This window comes from Thermobia domestica, chromosome 9, assembly GCF_964235325.1.
Source record: "Thermobia domestica chromosome 9, izTheDome1.hap1.1, whole genome shotgun sequence".
NCBI classification, from domain to species: domain Eukaryota; kingdom Metazoa; phylum Arthropoda; class Insecta; order Zygentoma; family Lepismatidae; genus Thermobia; species Thermobia domestica.
In genome coordinates this window covers 161,964,963-161,987,926 of record NC_137462.1, presented here as the reverse complement: position 1 = coordinate 161,987,926, position 22,964 = coordinate 161,964,963, and the positions used below count along the sequence as shown (strand labels likewise).

At 35.1% G+C, this 22,964-nt stretch overlaps 1 protein-coding gene across 2 annotated transcripts in view; it reads right to left on the bottom strand.

Annotated features, from left to right (window-relative positions):
- Positions 1-18,981: 18,981 nt before the first annotated feature.
- LOC145695156 (uncharacterized) overlaps positions 18,982-22,964 on the bottom strand; it is an 86,918-nt gene continuing 82,935 nt past the window's right edge. For both annotated transcript variants that reach the window (XM_081772099.1, XM_081772098.1), the window contains one exon: positions 18,982-22,877. In XM_081772099.1, the coding sequence (XP_081628225.1) occupies positions 22,672-22,877 (206 nt within the window). In that variant the 3' untranslated portion in view covers positions 18,982-22,671. The remainder of the gene's footprint in view (positions 22,878-22,964) is intronic.

The following is a 22,964-nucleotide window of genomic DNA, read 5'->3' as shown; positions in this document are numbered from 1 at the left end:
TTAACATCATATAATATGACTCCAAGTATTTTTGGACGATCCTAATACTTTCGATCTGCCCGAGCAGGACTCGGGATAACTCCTTAATGCAAACGAATGAGCTCGGTAATATTATAGTAATCGAATGAGCTCGGTAACAATACAAATACTATCAATGTTGATTCATCTTAAACTATAATGTTTAAAGATTTCGCATGGCTACCTCTTTCCTACTATTCCATGCCTACCCCTTTCCTACTACCTGATACAAACGTACTAAACTGGCAGGAAGCTGGGATATGCTATAAAGCCCAGTAGTAAAAGCGTTAGTGAAAAAAAATAAAAATAATCAGCAAAAAATATTACATACACATACTTCGAAATTAAATAAGGAATTAATCATATTGAATCATAGTTCTAATCCTACTAGAAAGTGGGTTTAAGTTGAATATATTTTGCACTTTAAGACCTTTTTCTTCATAGAATCATCATATGATGTTCCTTTTTCCGATGTTTTAACATTAAAATTTTAATTAGTAGTGAAATGTATTTAAAAAAAAAACAACTAATAATTCTTTTAAATATATTCATCACCTTAATAACAAATACCGGCAAATGGAAATGCATAACCCTGTTTATAGAGTTATGTATGGTAACTTTTACTACAGTTCCCTCTTCTGGTTTCAACAATTGACACCCTTACAAATGTTATAAAAGTTGAATTAATTTTATACACTACATATTAGAAAACAGCAACTTTAAGTATAATTTCTATACAAAATACAATTTATTTTGTATATTATTCAACTTATTTTTAGTTTAATGTTTTTTATAAGTGTAGTAATATTTTAATACCTTAAAATTTCTACCTTCTTGCTTTGATTCGACAGAGTTGTTTAGTACTTCTTCGAAGTCCAGTTTCCCAGCACAGGACTGCTCGATGCAAAGAATTGATAATCCGTTAATTTTTCTTGACTCATGGAGCTCCTTAAATATTTTTTTATTTATTTACTTATTTATTTTTAAGTTCGGAGAATGAACGCACCGGACTCGCAGATGAAACAGCCAGAAACAACATCAAATCTGTACACACTTCCGGAAAACTGGATGAATCAGTGATTTTACACGATAAACATTTCATTTATATATTATAATATATAAATGAAATGTTTATAGTATATTTATAATATTTCATTTACCTCCAGAGGCAATATATTATAAAGTTAACACATGAAACTTTCTGTGTTCCCTATATTACTTCAGTAGATAAAAATCATACATAATATTATGATTTTTCTATATAACCAATATTTTTTTCTTTTTAAATTAACATACCATACTTGTATGATACATTAATTCATATTATTTTTCTCCAGCATTTCGCTCTTTAAGGAAAGTGGGCAAATGAATTATCAATTCCGAAAATGGTGGACTGCAACTACGTCATGTTCTGGAGAAAAAGATTTAGAAGTACTTGGTTTACGAAGCACTGTATGTGTATTTTGTCTACTAATCTTAGGATTATTTCTGTCCACTGCTCTTCTTCTTGCGGAATGTACATGCAAGAAAAGGAAGAAATAAATTTACATATCAAGCTTTAGAAACACGAGAACCAAACATAGGTGAAGAAACTACATATATATGATCCTTTTTGCGAAGTGTTGTGTCTCAGTTTTCCAATTTTTAGAGTAATTTGATTTTTTTTTTTTTTTGTCCTTTTCACTTTCCAATTGAGCTGGTATTTTAAAACTTTTTTTAACCAGTTTTTGGAAAAATGTAGTCAAATGTACACCCATGTCCAAAGTGATTGTCGCATATCTATAACTATCTTCTTGTAAGATTATAATTTTATAATGATTTTGCAGGGTACTTTTAATACTGATACTATGTGTATAATCAGGAAATGTATATTTGTGGTAAATTTCATAGGAAAAGAATTATAAATTCGATAATTATAATGAGTAAAATAAAATGTTGCTAAATGGACAAGAAAATTTTATTTCGTTTTATTGTTCTTATTTACTGCTCTTTTGACATGAAATTTGCCACATACATGTCTTTGCTGATTATACACATACTAACATTATAAGAAATACCCGACGAATTCGTTATCAAATTGTATTCCTAGAAAAACATATTTATAGACATGCGACAATAATTTTGGACATGGGTGTACATACTTTAATATAACATAGGCAAATTATATAATAATGTAGTATTAATCCATAAACATGTATGTTATTTGAGATACATCACTTTGCAAGAAAGTATACGGTATGTTTTAAGAGTGAGTTACGTCACTTTGCACAATTCTAGAGGTTTAAGAATAATGCTAGAAGTATAGTGAAAAACTGTAGGTTTGTGTATTTGTGTACATTTAGGTTGCTACAATCAACTTTGTCATAAGTAAGTTATAAAAACGTAAAACATACATAACACTAAGAAGTCTTATTTATTATCTCTTATTAAATAATTAAACATGGTGTTTATGAAAGTAGTAATAAAAATAAGCAACTAAGAAATCTGACCTCTCATCAAAAACTGAAACATTACGTTATGAAATTAATACTAGAAAATCGAAACTATTAACGGGATGATCTACCTTTTCTCGGCACAAAAATTTTTATATTGGACCTTATGGGGAGAACATGGCTACCGAATTTCCTCAGTTTCTAAGGAACTAGGTATCTCTAATGGGAAAGAAAAATTTTGCAGCATTCTACAGAAGTTTATTAACAAGTTGAAATACTTAAATTGTATATTTGTCTGCTAGTTTAGCAGAAATAAATTATTAAAAAAATAAATAAATTATTTCTTTTTATACAAATTATAATATGTTTAACTTTGGAACCAATTATGGTAGAAAGATCAACTTTTTTTGTTTTATTCCTTGAGAAGAAACGACTCTCATAGTTTTAATCACAACCATATCTGATACGCCAATTAAAAAATAGTATTTTAATATAAGTATTAAAGTCCACCTGTCAAAGTTTGACGAGGGTAAGTCACGCCCCACTCTAAGCTTGGCCGCGGAAAGGGCGGGGGTTGGTGAAATGGAGGGGGAAGGGGGTGGATGTCTGAATGAAACAGGTTCTTGACCAGTTTCTGAGATTACCTGTCAGCTGCCAAATACTGTTAGCTTTATAGAGTTTGTCTCCCTCAATGGTTCCATACTAAGAGACTGGACGATGTGGTGTGAAGTATCCTCTTTTCCCCGTTACCTCTGGATGGAAGTTCATCAAGATGCATTCTAGAGTGCGCGGGAAGAACAGTATATATCAGAAAACGCTGTTATTTTGGGAATTTTTTTCCCTTCCGGACAAATATTATAGCATACAGTAGTGGCGAAGGGAAGGAGGGCAGAGGGGTGCCCCCACAGGATTCCGACAATGTAAAGTCCTGGCCCCCATATATAGGTGTCCGTAAAAAAATGTCCCCTAAGTTTTTTAAAAAAATGTCTTAGGAATATATTTCAAATTTGAGGTGTTTTCCTGGTAGACGTCATTTTCCAATATGGCCGCCGCCCTACGTAAATCTCTCTCTCTCTCTCTCTCTCTCTCTCTCTCTCTCTCTCTATATATATATATATATATATATATATATATATATATATATATATATATATATATATATATATATATATATATATATATATGGATATAGATATAGATATATAGGCCTATATATATAAAGAGAGAGATCGTGAACCAAGGCACTTAGAAAGATAATTTTGGTGTCAAACTATAGGTTTCTGAGGCCGATGAATTTAAATATGGCATTGTTTATTGCCACTTAGAAACCTTACAACCTGGCAACACTGTTGTCTAACGATTAACTGTACAAAGTTACAAATGCGTATATGCACGCATTACTCTAGGATGTAGCGTACTTCCTCAGGACTAAACGAAACCTACTTTTTCTGGTAGCTGTCATCACGACAAGACATATTTTACATGGTAACATGAGAGAACATTTGTCTAAATCCAATATGATGGCTAATTACTAGGCAACCAAGTAATTGACTTATTCAAATGCCTGTCAGTCCTAATTGGCCTAGAGCCTAGAGAATGGGAGAAAGAGGCAGGATACGGTCTCATTGAAGAAGCGTCTCCTGAGGGGGCGAGGGAAATTTAACCTTTACACGACGAACTTGGTCGTTTTCGACCAATAGCGATTTTGGCTGAATATACGGTTTGGTCCTTTTCGACCAAAAAAATTATTCAGACCAATAACTAATGTAGCACTGGCTATCCTGCATCAAACCTTCCGCTGCTAGCATTTGTGTGTTCTAAAACGATCAAAGGAACACGTGACAGAAAAATGGTTCACCAGTTGTAACCCAAACAAACCAAAAAATTGGTTACTTTTCCTCCCTTTATTTATTTTTTTTTTTTCATTTCTTCACGTTGACTTTTGTGACCGCTTGCTTATCAATTGTTTCTGCTGACAGGAGGAGATTGTTTCTCTTGTGAGGAACTCAGCTTACACTTCGAGGTGTTTATTACCAATGATGTTGATGAGATAAGGGAAAAAGTGTGTGTGTGAATGCGTTTGTGTGTGTGTGTGAGTGTTTCTATCCAGACAGTCCACACTCTATCTCTTTGGGTGTTTCATTGTACATTGCGTTATAACTCTCCTATTTGAGCTTTTTCGTCCGGGTTATTTTTGTTTTTCAAGTCCAGAGGCATTGTAGAAGACCTTACGTATGGTTTCACACCTTCCTGCGTCGAGACATAGGAGGTGATGACGTCATAATTCTCAAGTATATATTTTCTTTTATTAAGCCTATGTTCATTGTTTTTTTGGCGGGCTTAGTTTTGCACGTAGAAGATTGAAATTTTGCACAAACATTCACTCCACCGAGTAGTATTTAACAGATTTTTTTTTTTAGATTTTTGCGTTAAAACAGGGGGGATCCAGAGAGGCAAAAAGTTGAAAAAAGGGATATTTTTATCAAAAAATCCTTTTCTTCGGGATTTTCCCGTCTTAGATACATGATGGAGACACGTGAGTCATACCGCCTGAAAGGCAGTTCTATTCTGAAGAAAATGATGTGCAAACCATGATTCTAGGGTAATTAGGGATGTCTCAGGGAATTTTCAAAAATATCCCTCTGTATACGGGAATATGGTACATTGTCGGTATATATATTTTTTGGCAGGCTTACTTTTGCACCTAGAAGATTGAAATTGTGCATAAACATTCAGCCCACCTAGTAGTATTTATCAGATTTTTTCAGATCTCTGCGTTAAAACACGGGGGGTCCAGAGGGGCTAAAAGTTGAAAAAAAGGATATTTAGACCCAAAAAATCCCTTTCTTCGGGATTTTCCCGCCTTAGATATACGATGGAGACACGTGAGTCATACCGTCTGAAAGGCAGTTCTATTCTGAAGAGAATGATAGGCGAAACATGCACCTAGGGTAAATAGGGATGTGTCAGGGAATTTTTATCAAAATATACTTCTGTATAGGGGAATATGAGACATTGTCGGTATATATAATTTTTTGCAGGCCTATTTTTGCACCTAGAAGATTGAAATTGTGCACAAACATTCAGTCCACCGAGTAGTATTTAACAGAATTTTTTTTTCAGATTTCTGCGTAAAACAGGGGGGAGCCAGAGGGGCTAAAAGTTGAAAAAAGGGATATTTACACCAAAAAATTCCTTTTTTCGGGATTTTCCCGCCTTAGATACATGATGGAGACATGTGAATGGTACCGCCTGAAAGGCAGTTCTATCCTGAAGAGAATGATTGGCGGATTGTAGTTCTAGGGTAAATAGAGATGTCTCAGGAAATTTTTTACCTGAGATCATGGTGTTTTGCGGTAATTTGGGGCATTGTGGGAATTCTTGATAAAATTTCTCCCGCCCTTAGTATTCAAGATATTAACTTGAAATTCAGCACACACATTCAGTATACCAAGTACTATTTATCAGATTTTTTTGAGATCTCTACGTTCACACAGGGCCGTTCCAGAGGGGCCCAAAGTGTGGAAAAAATCCCCCCCCGAAATTTTCCTTTTAACATCATTTTCCTCTCTCCTGGTATATGGTACGAGCATGCAAGTGGTACCATTTGAAAGCCAGCTCCATTCTGAAGAGAATGAGGTATGAACCATGATCCTAGGATAAATAGGGGTGAAGATATGGACTTGTTTGTAAACTCTTACGAAAACGCTTTAAATGGCGCCGTATAAAAGGGGCTGCGGCATTTAAATCCCTTCGTCGTCTAAAGGTTAAAATACTCCATTTTTTAATGAAAAACACGGTTTTGCCTCCTTGTCCGCAGACAACACTGCACACCAAATGCTCTATAAGACGTTCTCTAAATAGCCCTGTTAGATCCAACCTGTATTGTGTGTAAACCATGCAGTTTCACGGGGGAACAGCGGAGCAAAAGCCCTGTTTTTTGTGATATTTCTGGTTTCTCGTGCTTACTTCGCTAAGACTAAGCACTGTAAGCCAATCTCCAATTATTCTATAGCAGTGTTAATTTCAGATCATTTCCTCCGGAGGCACCACGCACAGGGGGGAAAGCGACTAAAAATTGCGTGCTCCACAGAAATTTCTGCGAAGATCTCAAGCACCCGAGGGTGAATTTCGTAGCTCTTGGGAGAATTCCCCCCCAGAATCTCCTCTGAAATCATCACTGTCCTAGGGAGTTGAAACAAGAAGCAGGATACGCAAAAAAGAACAAACTTTCAGAGCATTTAAAGTTTAGGCTCGTTGCGCTAAGCGCCTTCTTAGGACGAGGATATGGGAATTGAAAAATGCACGTTTTCTTTTATTTATTTACTTATTTATTGAAAAACATGTTTGCCCTTTTTTGTCCCCAGACAACCATGCAGACGACACACACCAATTGTCTTATACAAAAATGTTGCCATGATAGCTCCTATAAGACCCATTTGGAACGGTGTCCATACTGTGCATTGTTATATGGGGACAAGGGAGCAAAGCCCTGTTTTCTTTGACTTTTTCGTTTTCCGCGCTTACCCCGCTAAGACTACGCACTGTCAGTTAGTCTCGATTTATCCTAAAGAGTTGAAACAAGAAGCAGGATACGCAGAAAAGAACATACTTTCAGAATGATGATGTCCTATGGGTGGGACCTACAGCTTAACGTAGGATCCGAACCACTTGTGTCTTCCTCGGGAATCAAACATGAGAGAACATTTGTCTAAATCCAATATGGCAGCCAATATGATGGCTAATTACTAGGCAACCAAGTAATTGACTTATTCAAATGCCTGTCAGTCCTAATTGGCCTAGAGCCTAGAGAATGGGAGAAAGAGGCAGGATACGGTCTCATTGAAGAAGCGTCTCCTGAGGGGGCGAGGGAAATTTAAAATACTCCATTTTTTAATGAAAAACACGGTTTTGCCTCCTTGTCCGCAGACAACACTGCACACCAAATGCTCTATAAGACGTTCTCTAAATAGCCCTGTTAGATCCAACTTAACTCCTTGATTATAAGGGATGAGCGTAACTATTCATCCACGACACACACATACATACATACAAACATACATATATATATATATATATATATATATATATATATATATATATATATATATATATATATATATGCAGATATAGATGTATATATGCAGCAAACACTGGATAGATTTCCACATTACCCGAGGGGTACTATCCATGATGCGTTACCTTTTTATTTTTATAATGGAAGGTTCCTCTGTAGGCATATGAAACCATTGATTTGCAGTTTCTGTATGCAGATTAAGCTACTGAGACTATTCACTAATGACATCCATGCACTTATTTACAATATTTACATTAGAATACTAGTAATATTTTGTAAACAGTACGTTATTGCAAATGTTTACTGTGATGAATTACATATGAGTAGTACATGGGAAGAATGACGAATATCACATTTTTAGTAAGGTTTGGTTGTTAGGTTTAGAATTTTTTTTCCTGCACCAAGATATATAACATGGGTGGTAACAATAAGTTGTAATCCACTCGTGGATGTACCCATGAGTGAACTACAACCTGCGTTGTTATTTTTATTTATGTAACATTAAAGAAGGAAATATACAACAACCTACATTATTACATTGACCTCCCAGTTTCGCAACATTCACTCAAAACAGTGGAAATCCATAATGCTGTAATATAACAAAATTTAAATACATTTGTAGGTTACAATAAGAAAGAAAAAAAGAGGGGAAACGAGACGAAAATGCTATATTTGGTAATAATTGCTTAAAGAAAAATAGGTGCCTTCCTGATTTCCCACATTTTATTTGACGATTGTTTAAAGAGAAATCGGTACCCTCCAGATTTCCCACATTTTATATTTTCATTGGTTACTCCAAAATTAAAGTGACAGGTATTAAAGAGTGAAAAAGAAAAGAATAATAATTAGGTAGTCCCAACGAGTATTGTCTCACATGAACGGACTAAGAATTTCAATCCTATAATATCTTTTTTTTTTTGTGTGTGTCAACATCACTACACCTTAGTTTTCATTTTTTATAACTTAAGTCAGTGGCGGCCGGTGGATTGTGGTTTCGGGTGTTGCAGTGCGAGCGATAAGAGACAGAAGATATAAAGTTGACTCATTGACTAATCAGCATAACTTTAGATGCAAATGCTATGTGACATGTTAAATTAAATAAAATCCTGTTTTTAAAAAATAAAAAATGCAGAACATTTTATCCGATTAATCACCTTAATTAATTAGTAAGTTCATTTTCCTCTCTTTGATTGGAGCAAATCTGTCTAATACATGCTGGTTGAACTCTGGTATTCTTATTGTAAGGTCTTTTTCGATGGAAAGCATAACCAATGGTGATAACCTTTCTTGCGACATTCAATTCCTTGAAAGTGTCAATTCTTTCTCATGTGGAAAAAAACTTTTCGTCTTTTGCTGACGCCATACGTACTGTTAATATTAATTTCAAAGCTCTGTAGATTTACTAAATATTTTTTCTAGATTATTGCGAACGATTCATTCTAGCAAACTCAGTCCTTGACAGTGATCCGAATTCCTCTTCAGCGTTGACTGAAGAGAGTTCGTAGCAAAGATTAGTGTTATAAAAAAATGTACATTGAAGACACTTTATTCACAGTTTATCCAGGAAAATTTAAAATAAATTGAGGAAATGTATCTGGTGCAAACAACACTACTGCATAAGATATCCTGTAAATTTAAACTGGATTTTTTTTTCGAACACTCTCCTGAATTCCCCTTTTCCTGTTTTGTGTAAGATTTAATTGCAAATTTTTCCTCAGTTGAAAGCTGGTCAATGTTTTTTGTAAGTTATTTACAGAAGTCATGGTATACAATTCATTCAGAATTTGTAGGTCATTTACAGAATTAAAGCACACACAATAAAATTAAACCTAATAATTAAAAACCAAAACAGCTGATACAAAATAGGTACTGGTATATGAATTCCGAATGTCACATATTCATACACCAACACACACACACACACACACACATGCGCGTAAAAGAAAAAAAACTACATTCCAAATCATCCGTCTTGCTTGTTACGCAATGCACGATGAACACAATATACTTCCACATGAGTCGAAACAATGCCTACCAATGTGATATGTTCTGGAAAGGAAACCTCGAAACCCGCCAGATGAAGAATCAGCATGTAACAGAAGCCAAAAAAATCAAAGAACATCAAAACAAACAGCACTGCCAGTTCCACACCCAGAAATTTTAACTGGAAGGGGTCCAAAGTATTTGAGGGAGGTCCAATACGTCTACATAATATGGAACCTGAATTATACTGCACCCGAAAAGACGATAAGTAATTCTTACTTACTGTCACCTATATTTTTAGAAAAAAATGATAGAACGATTATTTTTATAAGAATAGAAGAGTACATGATGAGGCGTAAAATAAAATATTTAGCCTACATCAATCGTTTCTGTGTTAGGAAAGTATAGTTTATTAAGAAAGTCTACAAATGTTAGTCAAGTATCGAAATTTTTGGGAGGTCCGGACCCGGTGAACCTCCTGGTGGCTACGCCCCTGAGCATTGCTAATTAGTCCTAAATTCAATGTGGCATTCCCCATCATACAGTTTTATGTGGAAATTAAAAAGAGTATAAAATATACTTATTTTATAAAAGAAATATGTTTATACTAAAATACTATCCACAGAGGGGGGGGGGGCGATTCTACATACTGACTTATTAATATTTGATTCACAAATTACTGTAGAAGAAGCCTTCATTATCAATATAAGCTAAGAATTAACTTGTAAATGTGGGTCTGCTTTCATTTGTTTTCTCCTCTACTTGATATTTTCTTTCTTATTTTGTAATTTTGCAATCACTTTTTTTTAATTGCCATTATATTGATTTACTTCAGTATGGTCCCGTAATTTTAAAATATGAATTCATAAAAACAAATTCCATTTGTTAATTGCTAGTGAAAGAAAATTCAGAAATCTTATTTAGCGTGAAAAACCTTCTCGTTCACTGGAAATCGTGCTGTGTTGCAGAAGCACTGCAACGACCAGTCCCTTTAACTTCTGAGATAGGGGAAAAGAGACTTAACATTTGCTCCAATCCCCGCGCTGAAGGAATCTGGTCGTTGCATGCTCGCTGCAACACAATGTAAATTAGAGACTCTGTGACGGATTATTTTTCGCTTTCTAAAATGGATTAACGGAACGGAGAGTTACAGAAGTAAAAAATATGTTATTTAAAGTGTATATATGCAAGTATTAAAAAGTATTTTTTTCTGTTCTTTACTACTATTGATGATAATATTTTTTTCTTGAAATACTTTGGTCGTTGCGCAACGCTGCAACACTTACATTAGCCGCCACTGACTTAAGTTATTCAAGATATTTATTCCAAAAGTATTTTTTAATTTCTTTTTCAAATTATAGGATTGATTTTGTATTCTTTATATTTTAGGGCAGTCTATTGTAAGTTTGAATGATATTATATTTAACACTATTTATACCATTGGTTGTTAAATTAACATTATCTATTTCAATTTCATTCTTTCTCGTATTATAATTATGGACATCAGGGCTGGATTAACCCACCTGGAGGCCCGGGGCTAGAAAAATATGTGGCCCCTGCTGACTTAACCTAATACATTTCTGTGAAAGTACAGTAGGAAAGTTAAGGAAATATGTTTTATATTTTTGGTCATATTTTATTTTATGATGATGATTGTATCTTCATGATTCTTTTTAGATAGCCAGTTGAGATTTTGATCAGAGTGGAGGCCCGGGGCTACAGCCCACCTAAGCCCCTTCCTTAATCCGGCCCTGATGGACATCTTTCCTCTTTATTAGAAATAAGTTACTACGCATATTACGTGCATTATGCACGTACATACAAGATGAATTTTTATTAGGAAATCAAATGTCAATGGGCCTTATGCAGAGTCTTTTTGACGCGTGAGTAGTGCCATACTAAAGAGTTCGACTAACATAAGTTTCCTGTAGCAGTCATGCCTTTAGTATGATGATAATCATACGTCTAAACGACTCTGCATAAGACGGAACATATCTGATTACATAAACTCTTACCTGGATAATACATAGGACAATCATACATAGCTCTTATGACTTTCTTTTATAATATTAAGAGTGATTCTATTTTTGATTTATTAATGTGTCCTCAAATAATGCACAAATATATCAGATGACTTTGTACGTACATTGTACACCATTCTTTGTAAATTGGTTGTTAGAACTGTTCTAAAGCGATGCATAATACCAATAGGAGCTATCTCCTTTTCTAAACTTTTAATATGCAGTTTCCAAGTCGGATGTTGATCTATTACTATTTCTAAGTGTGTTGCACATTCGTCTCTTTTCATTTCTAAGTTCTTAATATAAATTTTATTCAGAAAGCTATCTTTGACAACGGTTTGTGAAAAATTATGTAATTTGAGTTTTCTAAAATTAAAGACAAAGTGTTTGTGCTAACTACTGATGTAGTATAGACATGTCTTCCTTAATATATATCAATTCTTCTATAGTGTCTGCTTTATAAAATGTAGTACTATCATCAGCAAATAAAGCTATTGTACCTTATAGTTTAAGTAATTATATATCATTCCTATAGATTTAAAACCTAACGGTCCCAATATAGGCCCTTGTGGAACATCATATTCCATTTTTACATTATTGTTTCTTTCCCATTTGCTAAGACATATTATGAACTATTAGATAAATAGCTTTTGAATCAAGAGATATGCCTTTGAATCCTATATTCTCTAGCTTTTGTAGTAATATGTTATGTTTGACTGTATCAAATGCTTTCTTCAAATCAATAAATAATCCTGCTGCAAATTTGTTATCCAGACATTCTTGAATTTCTACTATTATATCAGTTACAGCATTCAAGGTACTTGAATTCTTCAGAAAAAAACATATAAAATCCAGATGTTACCATTCTATTACGTACACACTTCTTAATTACTTTTGAAACTCAGTGAGAGGGAGAGCACTTCCTACATAAATCAAGAAATTCTCCATGAAATATATGGACCTAAACAATGTACAATTGAGTATTCCCAGAAAAATTAACGGGAACAAATCAACATTTGAGGCACTTGCACGTAATGAATGGTGCTGCATCACAGTGTGCAAACACCAAATGATTTCAGCCTTTGTGACTTGCTTTCGAAGTAAATATTTTTTAATATTTGGAGTTTTTGTCATAGGTATTTCAGTCGATGAACTTGTTGCAGTATTTGAAGAAATAGCACTATTGGACGTGCAAGCAGTTCTATGTGATATGACATCTGTACAGCCAGTCCCGCCTTGCAGGAAATTGATGAGTTTTAACGATGACTATCGACGCTGTATTTGGCTCTGATGCTATTTCCCATTCATGTGGCTGGTTATAGCTCTTTTTGCCATATTGCTCAGATAAAAAGAGGTTCTGCATACCATACAATATGCCGAGAAATTGTCCTGGGGTTGTGGTTTTAACCAACTGGAAAAGAGTCATCGAGTGGCTATCGCTCATTGAACGATGCCTTCCTTGCTTTTGAAGCAGACATTTTATCTGCAAAGAAACTCTATGTTACTGTAGTATATTAAAAGAAGATAGATTCTATTTTTATGCATATTACAAAGGGTATAAAGAAAGTTTTGCAATACGACGCAACCATGTATTGCAGGAGTCTGCTTTTTGGTGCATGCTGATATGTTCACACAGCCACAGTAACTGGTGCGTCAAGTCGATGGGATGAGTTATTCATTAGCAATGATAGCTTAAGGTGCTTGCTATGACATCTTGGTCACGAAATGAGACATGAACAGTTTTGCGGTATAACTACACGCATGGTTTAAAAGTAGATCAGTACTTAGAAGAAATGACTCGTACACTGGGTGATGTCTGCCCACATCGTACGACTATATTCAGGTAGTACAGGAAATTCCGAAGGGAAACTTTCACTCTGAGAGGGTGGGAAGGCCACCAACGTCAGTTACGGAGAAAAACATTTCTGTTGTTAGGAAAAATACTTGACGAGACAGTCAAGTGACCTACCAACAGATTGAGGATACCTTAGGCCTAAAAGTGTACCAGCAATTCGTTCGATTCTGCATTATCAGTTGCATTTGAGGAAACTATGTTGTCTCTGGAGGCCGCGTAGTGTTACTGAAGAGTAGATGACACAACGTGTGACATGGTGCCGGGAGATGACGCAAATGTTTGATAAGGGACAATCTCGATATGTGAACATGGTGACAGGTGACGAGACTTTGTTGTACCGTAGATGCGGGCTACTTGGACCCAATTTTGCAATAAATTCGTTCTTTCGGCCTGTTTTCATCCACGAAAACTTGAAAGTTATTGTCATAACCCATATTAAGTGGAACTAAAGGCTTTATTGTACATATCGAGGACAGTTTTAGTTACATATATTGAAAACAAATCACAGGCGATTATTGTAAAAAATGGGTCCAAGTAAGACTCGCGTTCGGGTTACTTGAACCCACCGCCATATTTTCCTACAGAAAACCATTGAAATCTGCTCTGAGACTAAGTAGGACGTAGGTGTTCCAAAAACAACACTTTTTATTTACTGCAAACCACAAAGGGAACATGTTAAGAGGTACTATCAAATATAATGACTGTAATAGCTGATTACGTTTTCTTCTACAGTTGCACGAGCCCTATCTATATTAGCAGCGAATCTAGTCGTTGACTGGAGGTGCAGTTTCTAAAATAACTTCACCCAATCTCGACTGGGAAGATTGTCTTAGAAAGCAATGACAGTTCTTCCATGCATGGCTAAATAGGACTTCACAATAAATCTGAAATCAAGTTAATTAACGAGGAATCCGAAATCACAAACTTTATCAAGAGGCCTATTCAAGGCTAATTCTTTTTCTTCAGTGAACACTTTCAGATGGCCCGGATTCTGCCTTGGCCTGTTTTTTAATCTTCTTTCTATGGTGGAACGACTTATCTTGAAGTGAGCTTCTGTTTCTTTTTGCGACATTTTCCCCGACTAAATTGCTGGTAAACATTCTTCAAGCTGTTATGAAAAATCAGCATATTTTCGACCTGCAGGCAATCTTTTATATTGATGTGCCATTTTGTACCGGTATCCTTAAGGAAATAATGAAAAGTCCTTACTTGTGTGACACGTGACAACAGACTTTTATTTTTCATTGATAACGATAACAAAGGATGGGGTGGGATAAAGTTAACAAAAGATGTGGTGGGACAAAATATCCGTTTTCCAGGTCATATGTACACACTTCATAAATAATGCAACTACGCACACATCTTATTGTATATGAGAATGTTTACCATGTCAGTTTCATTAACCTATATGTAACTACTTATATGCTTACTTAGCATTGGTTCCACTTCCTTGCAAATAGTGTCCACACATAAAAGTTTGGCGGTCAATAAATACACTTTTTTCGTCAACGACGTTTCTCACCAATGCTGCTCAATCGTAGCCTACCACAGAACTAGTTTCAATACGTGTACGCCTGCATTATGATCCCATCTGACGGATCTAACTCTGAACTCACTCATTATTGCATTTCATATGGAACTATAAACGAGTTTTTGTTATGGGTCCAAGTAGCCCGCAATTACGGTACTACTATGACATGACGACCAATACTCAGAACAAAGTTTGGGTCCTTGATGATGAGGATATAAATGTAGCTGTCAGAAAAATCTGATCAGTAAAGAAAATGATAGCTGTATTTTTTCAAATCGAGTGGAATTGTGGAGTGTGTCGTTTTAGACACACAAAAGACAGTTACAGCTAAGTGGTACACTGAACAGTGCCTGCCTAAAGTCGTCTGGTCTATGAAGAACCTACGACCAAATTCAAGAATGGACACCTGTTTCTTCCATCATAACAATGCTCTAGCTCATCGCGCGAAAGCCTGCACCGAATATTTGACCACTACAGGACTCAAACTTCTTGAGCACCCTCCTTAATCCAACCTTGTACTGTTTCCATATATGAAAATGAAGCTGGAAGGGATGCAGTTTTCCAGTGATAAGGATCTTCTGAGGGCTTGGAACGAGCATGCCTTACTTTCTAGTGAAACTTGGCAGATCTGATTTAACGATTGTTTCGTAGGATCGAGGTGTATTGAATGTGGTGGAAATTTTGATAAATAAATAAGACTGTATTGCAAAACTTTCGTAGCACCCGTTGTAATAGGAACAGGTCAAGAATGAAAGCTATTCGAAAGGTATAGCACGTTTATTTCATAGAGGGTCTTTGGCGAAGGCTAGTACAAGTTATGTTGGGGCGCAGAAACATTTAATTTAGAATTTAGAGGGTTTAGATTTTTCATTGAAGTTACAATATTCCACAATTCACAAGTTTTCTTTTTCGAGTTGTTCGTTTTATGCTGTTGATAATCACAAATGCTCGAATAATGTCCGCACAGTAATTTTTAATGGTCCATCTTCCTAAGTACCAGGTGCAGTTTTTAATGCTTGGATGAAAGAATTGACATCTGCAACGGAAAGAAAAGCATATGTGTCTTGACTTCCAATTGTTTGTTTTAACAAAATTTTAAAAAATAAACTTTTTCAACTCTGTTGTGTATTAACACCAACACTGAGCTTTTAATTTAGTTTACTTTAGATTTGCAGAGTCCTCCAGAACTTTTCATTTTGTAGACACTTGCATTATCGCCTAAACTGCGACGTTCATTAACAAAAGAAAGGAAAATGTAACTAAAATATATATAGGATCTTACCTCTAGAAAATTCTTAACGATCCACTCCAATATACAATAATGCACTGTAATACATAAGCGAAGGAAGAGGCCGTCAGCACCTGTACACGTAATACGTGGGTTGGAGTGACCTTGAGTGAACTAATCGACGCTCAAGTGTCTCGCTAGCAAGGAAGAAGAAATCTCACCCGTTCTCGTTTCCGTTCTCAGAAACAAACTATTATCCGAAAGGTCAGACGAAATGCTGAAGCTAAAAACCAATCACAATCTTCCACAAAGGGGTGAGGGAAGGCATGCAAACTCCTAGGCACCTGCTGCATCAGTCAATCTCGCTTGCGCCGTAATTTCGACACAAATTTTTCTCGACAGAGCCAACTCGCAACTTAACGCAACATATTCGCTCAAATTATTTAACTTTAATTGACTTCTGAAGCGGCAAGCAATGGAAAATTCCCTGCCACTGCACATTTTTGACCGGATTCCCTGATATTTCCCGGTTTTTCAGACGGGTGGACATCCTGTAAACTTCACAAAACATCTGTAAATAGATGCCAACGAATACTAAAGGTCTTTGGACGGCTCTTCAGAGGTCGCTTCACAAAGCTTCGCAGAAGTTGGATAAAATAATCACACAAATACTTGGAGTTTGTAACGCTACTAAGACTAAGGTTCGGCGTTTCATTGAACGCAAACACACTGAATAAATTTGTCTAATAGTGGAAACGGTCATTTTTTAATTTCTTCATATGAACAATGATGTTTATTTTACAAACTTCCCCTCCCCCCCCCGGAAATTCTGAAAAATTCGTAGTGCGTTCAGACTTTCGACAGTGACTATATTATACATATACTGTACATAGATAGTAAATCATTTACTTTTAAACGCTCTTCAACTTGAAAACTATTAACACAAACAACGCTGAAATTTTGTACCGTGCAACCATCGGGAGAAGGACATTGGCATACTCTATGACATCACCAAGCTAACAGTTTTGCCATCCTAGCATGGAGTTATATTTTATTTCAAATGGCACTATATTACGTTATTATTACATATTTCAAATCTACAAGTCAAGCGAAAACCAATATTTTGTTATTCAGTGTTGCAAACTAAGGAAACTATAATATGACACACATCCAAATTTTGGTCTCTTCTATAGCAGTAACAACATAAGTGAGACGGACGAGACAAAGTACTTTAGTATTTAATATTATGGTCGTGATATCACAGATTCCGAATGAATAGAAACAAATATACGACGTATTGAAAATCTAACTTTTAAAAGTCTTTCTCTGGAGAAACTACTTAGATAAGTACTTCACTCTATTGCAGTGGTCGACAAACTTATGAAGCTTCTGAGCTACCGTGTCGTTTTTAAATCCCACTGTGAGATATCAACCAAAAGAACTACCAAATAAAAAGAAATAAAAAAAATCTAGTAAATATGAAATCAAACTATCCAAATTAGCAAATGTCTAATAAAAACACGAAATACATAGTGCACAACCCCACGCGTATTCACTCAACTGTGAGATGAGGATGACAATGGTAGTTAAGCTTAAGCAGGAACAAGCAGTTGTTGTCAGCGTCAACTCAGTGGAAGAATCAAGGTTAGCCAACTGAAGCGTCAACGAGATCCATAGAAAATGTCCCCGCGAGCTACTAGTTCAGTCGCGATCGACGGTTTGGCGATCACTGCTCTATTGAATAAATGGTTTTGAAAAATGAAATCTTTGAGTTTTACGTCCCACGGTTATGCCGGTTAGGCTAAAGGAGACGGTGATGATGAGTAATGAATGAAATGGTGGAATGAAGAAAGTGGAAGGAAACGGGAAAACCCCGAGAAAACCCCCACACACGGTGTTTGTCCACCACAAAGTTCACTTGGCGGGGGCTGGGATCGAACCCAGGACCCCAAGCACCAGAGGTGAACGCTCTAGCACTGAACCACCGCGGCCCCATAAATGGTTTTGAAAATGAAATGAAATGAAATCTTTAAGTTTTACGTCCCACGGTTATGCCGGTTAGGCTAAAGGAGACGGTGATGATGAGTAATGAATGAAATGGTGGAATGAAGAAAGTGGGAGGAAACGGGAGAACCCCGAGAAAACCCACGCACACGGTGTTTGTCCACCACAAAGTTAACTTGGCGGGGGCTGGGATCGAACCCGGGACCCCAAGCACCAGAGGTGAACGCTCTACCACTGAGCCACCGCGGCCCATAAATGGTTTTGAATAGATATGAAGGTCATAATGCTGTTTACAGCCATTCGATACCTCAAACTATTCTTGAAATATGGTAAATAATGATAAAGTTTGCAACATGGTTTAAAATTATAATTCCGGGAACTTTTTTGTAATTTCATCTACCAAAAAGAATTGTAGTAGTTATAAAGTCTAAGTAAATTAAAAACTATTTTTAAAAATTTCCGTTAATACGCCATTTTAAGCAATATATCAAATTTAACATTTTTTCATATTCCTGAAATGGTTTCAGATCTCAAATTGCTGTAAACGGCATTATGATTTTCATTTCTATTGAAAACCATCTACGGAATTGAATGTGATACTTATCTGAATATTTTTTCGAAATAAAGTTCTTTGAAAAAATGTCAAATTTTGAATTCCTTGTAATTTTCTTCCTACTACTTCAAAATATGTTATACGATGACCACAATACTCGGCATTAAAGTACTTTAGATATCATTACTGAGATGAAAAATAGTAATGTTGTGATATCGTGTTTATTATTATATCGCATTATAACGTACTTTCCTTTGATGCCATACGGAATGGATTTTGTTTTAAAACAACTAATAATTAGCTCTCAAAATATATATTTATTTTTAAGAAAAGGTGCCAGCATTACAAAGTTGCTAGGAACATACAAATATATGCTAACAATAAGTAACAAATTTATCTCAAAATATATATGTAATACTGGTAATATACAATGAAATAAAAGGAAGTATCGCATATGTTCATGAACTAACATTGTATATCTATCTAACAAACCAAATAATGACAATTCAACATGACAGACATTAAGATAATTTCGTTTTTCTGGTTGGAAGTATAAATATTTTCGCGTAACTTATATAATATTTTATAACACAACTGAATTCGCAATTCTTATTTGATACATTAAACTGTTTTCAGTTTTCAAGTAAAATAATTTTATACTCTGTTCACAACCTTGTCTAGTCAGCAACAGCTGTGTTGAGTTCAATTATAAGGCTGAGTAAACGTACAATCTTGTTCGAAACATTCTGGCTACACAATCTTTAAAATACCTTATTTTGTCAATAGCAAGTAAGACATTGTTGGAAGGAAGTTCAATCGAGAATTGTGGTTATGGCAAACAGTGCTTTGAAAATGTTAATAGATTTCGATGCGGTGATCCAATTACATTACTGATGGTCAGTTGTTGTTATTGGAATTGTAATCGGATATCGGATTATTCGTGAAGAATGAAAATAATGACTTTATATATATATATATATATAAAATGTTATATGCTCCAGTATCGTGAAGATGACAGCTGCTTCATATATTTGTTGGTTGAGTAAAGGTTTAGCGTCCGTTTTAGCACGGAGCTTATAAGAGACGTGGACCTAACTTCATACTTTGATGATATCACAGTCGATACGGAATACATCTATAGAACGTTGGCAATACTCTCAAAATTACAACTCAATACGCTCTCCTTGCCTTTCACATGTGATCACTAATAGACAATCTACAACTTCAATTTGAAGTACAAATTCTAAATGTTCACAAAAGATTCTGATTATTTGATTACTTTGGTTTATACGAATAAGAATGGAGCCACAATATTTTGAACAAGACTGTACGTACATGGACTGTTTGCAAAGTTCAAAGAATTGCTCAGAAGTGGCGTTGCAATCGGAACAAAAGCATGAGCATTACAAGGCCACATCTGTTTTGAACATGCAGGGAAATGTGCATCACCAGTGGTCTGATAGTCTAGTTTGCAGAGACAGGAACGAGCAAAATTCGGAGCAATATGGGATAAAAGGAAGTTCATATGGTCATCCATTTCTGGTGAAAAAGCGACTAAATGCGACAGTTATCAAAGTCGAATTGTGCACAGTGTTGGGACAGCTGGCACTATTATTTGCCACTGTTAGCAAGTGAATAACGCTGTTCTAGCTTGGACGGGACAATGTTGAAGATAACATCCGCAGCGAACGTCTACCAACCGCCATCACACCAGAAACAATCGATAAAATCCATATGGTACTGATTGGCAAACGGTTGAAAGTACACGAGATAGCTCATGGGCATTTCAGGGGACCAAGTATACAACATTCTCCTCAAGAGTTGGCCATGAGGAAGCTTTTAACGCAATGGGTACCACGCCTGGTTACACCAGAAACTGGACGAACTTGGTCGCAAGCCAGAAATTGAATGAATTTCGCTTCCAAGTGTTACCTCACCCCCGTACTAGTCTGATCTTGCCTCCCGAGATTTTCACCTGTTACCCAACCTTAAGAAATTCTTCGGTGGCAAAAAAGTTCAGTCTAATGATGAAGTCATCTCCAAAGTGACAGGCTATTTTGCAGCCGTAGACGAATCGACATGTTTTGCTGGTGACTAAGCATTGAAAAGCCGTTGGCAAAAGTGTATTAACCTTCGGAATATTATGTTGAAAAACAAAATCTCAATCACTCTGATAATGTTTCGTTCTATAGATTCTTAGAACTTTCTGAATAGTCCACGTATGAACTAAAAAAATGTATATAAAGACTACGCACATAACTATGTTTAACATCACATTCTCATGCCTCACTCCTATTCTGTGTGTACAAACTTATACTAAAACAGAAATTAATATTTTTGTTTTAACCAAAGCAGCTTTTTTTTTTTTTTTTTTTTTAATACTTCACAAAAGAGTACATTTGCTCCAAATAAACAATTTACTATATTACTGAAATTAGATTATTAATGGTAAAAATAAAAACAATTGTACATTGACAGATAACGGTGTAAATTAATTGAAGGTATTATTTAGGTTATATATTTACAGATATGAAATCATAGGTCTATTCGTTACTTTTTTGTTGTTGTGACAATTCATTTTTCGTTGCATTGACAAACAGGTTGCTACATGTGATCAATATGTATATATATTCTGTGATGGTTTCAAAATTCTACACTACAACTTCGTATATTTAAAAATTAAGTTTTGGGACTTTTCCTTCAAAGATGCACAGATTATGCTTTATAGTCTTTAACGGAAAAAGTCCATTTCTTTTCTAGCAGCTTCAGATAACATTGAGTAGAAAAATATGTGGAAGGTAACGCCATTATGATGAAAGTTATTTTGTGTTAAAAAAATTAGCGCTTACTTAGTAAAACTAGTATTCGAAAGAGTATCAATAGAAGTTTTGGAAACATTAAATTTATTTACTTTTAATACTAGAGAAAATTTTATTCAGCAGGCTTCACTAGGTTAACAGCATTCACGAAATTTGTACTTTTTATATCTTCGTGGAATGAAGATAACATTTCACTTCTATACACCTAACATGATACAAGAAACATCCGATCTTTGATATATTACAAATTTCTTGTGTCTCAAACTAATTCTGTTATTTAATGTTATTACATCAGATCCATTGAACAGTTTGCCAAGTTCATTTATACTGCTACTCAAATATTAAGTATATACAAAAACTGGTATAAACACACTAAGAACAATACACGTACTACAGTCTTCTTTTCATATTTTCTTATCCCCCGTGTTTCAGTGAATATGAAGCTTGATCCATAACTACAGATAAGCTTTGATGGTTTTCACGGAGTTGAATACTTGCGCCATCTTTGTTTTCTAGCTCGTTAATTTATACAAGAAATTAGTTTACTGTTTTCTTTGAAATAAATTGGAATTTTAATAGTTTCATTTAACTGATTTTCTCTTCAAATCTATTTAAATGTCTCTTACTTCCTGAAAATTACATTTTCTTATAAATAATGTCAATATTTAATATTCAAATTTAATTTAAGTATTATTGAATTTATATATGATGCAAACACATTTTGAAAAAACAAGAAACATTTAACTAGGCTTCAAGAGTAAATCAGTAAACCCACGTAATTAAAATTCCAGTTCATTTCAAAGAAAACAGAAAAATAATTCCCCATAGAAATTAAGGTACTAACATATCTTGTAACTTACTACTTGACATCGCTAATTGTTCCCAGGATATAAAAAATATAATTCCTGAATATATAAAAAAAATATACACCAGCATCTATATCAACGGTATTTAGTATTATATAATGTGGGATTACTTTAACTTATTCAGATTCCCCACAAGATATTACATTTACTACACTGTAGTAATAATACATAAACCTACATTTCATTCTACAACATATGACAAGTCAGCACGATTAGATCGGCTTTCAAGATGATTCAACTTGTTTTGTAAACAAGGAAATAAAGCTACTTTTTAACGGATAAAATTACTGTGAATCACGAAAGGCATCATCCTCCTCATCGTCATCGTCGTCATTTCTGAGCATCTGTTCCGTGTATCCGAATCTCCTGAGATCTTCCAGTGTAACCTGACACAGTACGTACTGAAGAATTGAAACAATGCTATATCGACCGATACACTCAACAATCCACTCATGAGATAAAGGCACAACTTGGTAACGTTCCACCCAACCTGAAAAGGAATTATTGTATCACACTTTGACTCCATGGAAATAGCGTAAAAGACGGGACAAGATATACAAAAACTTAATGATTATTA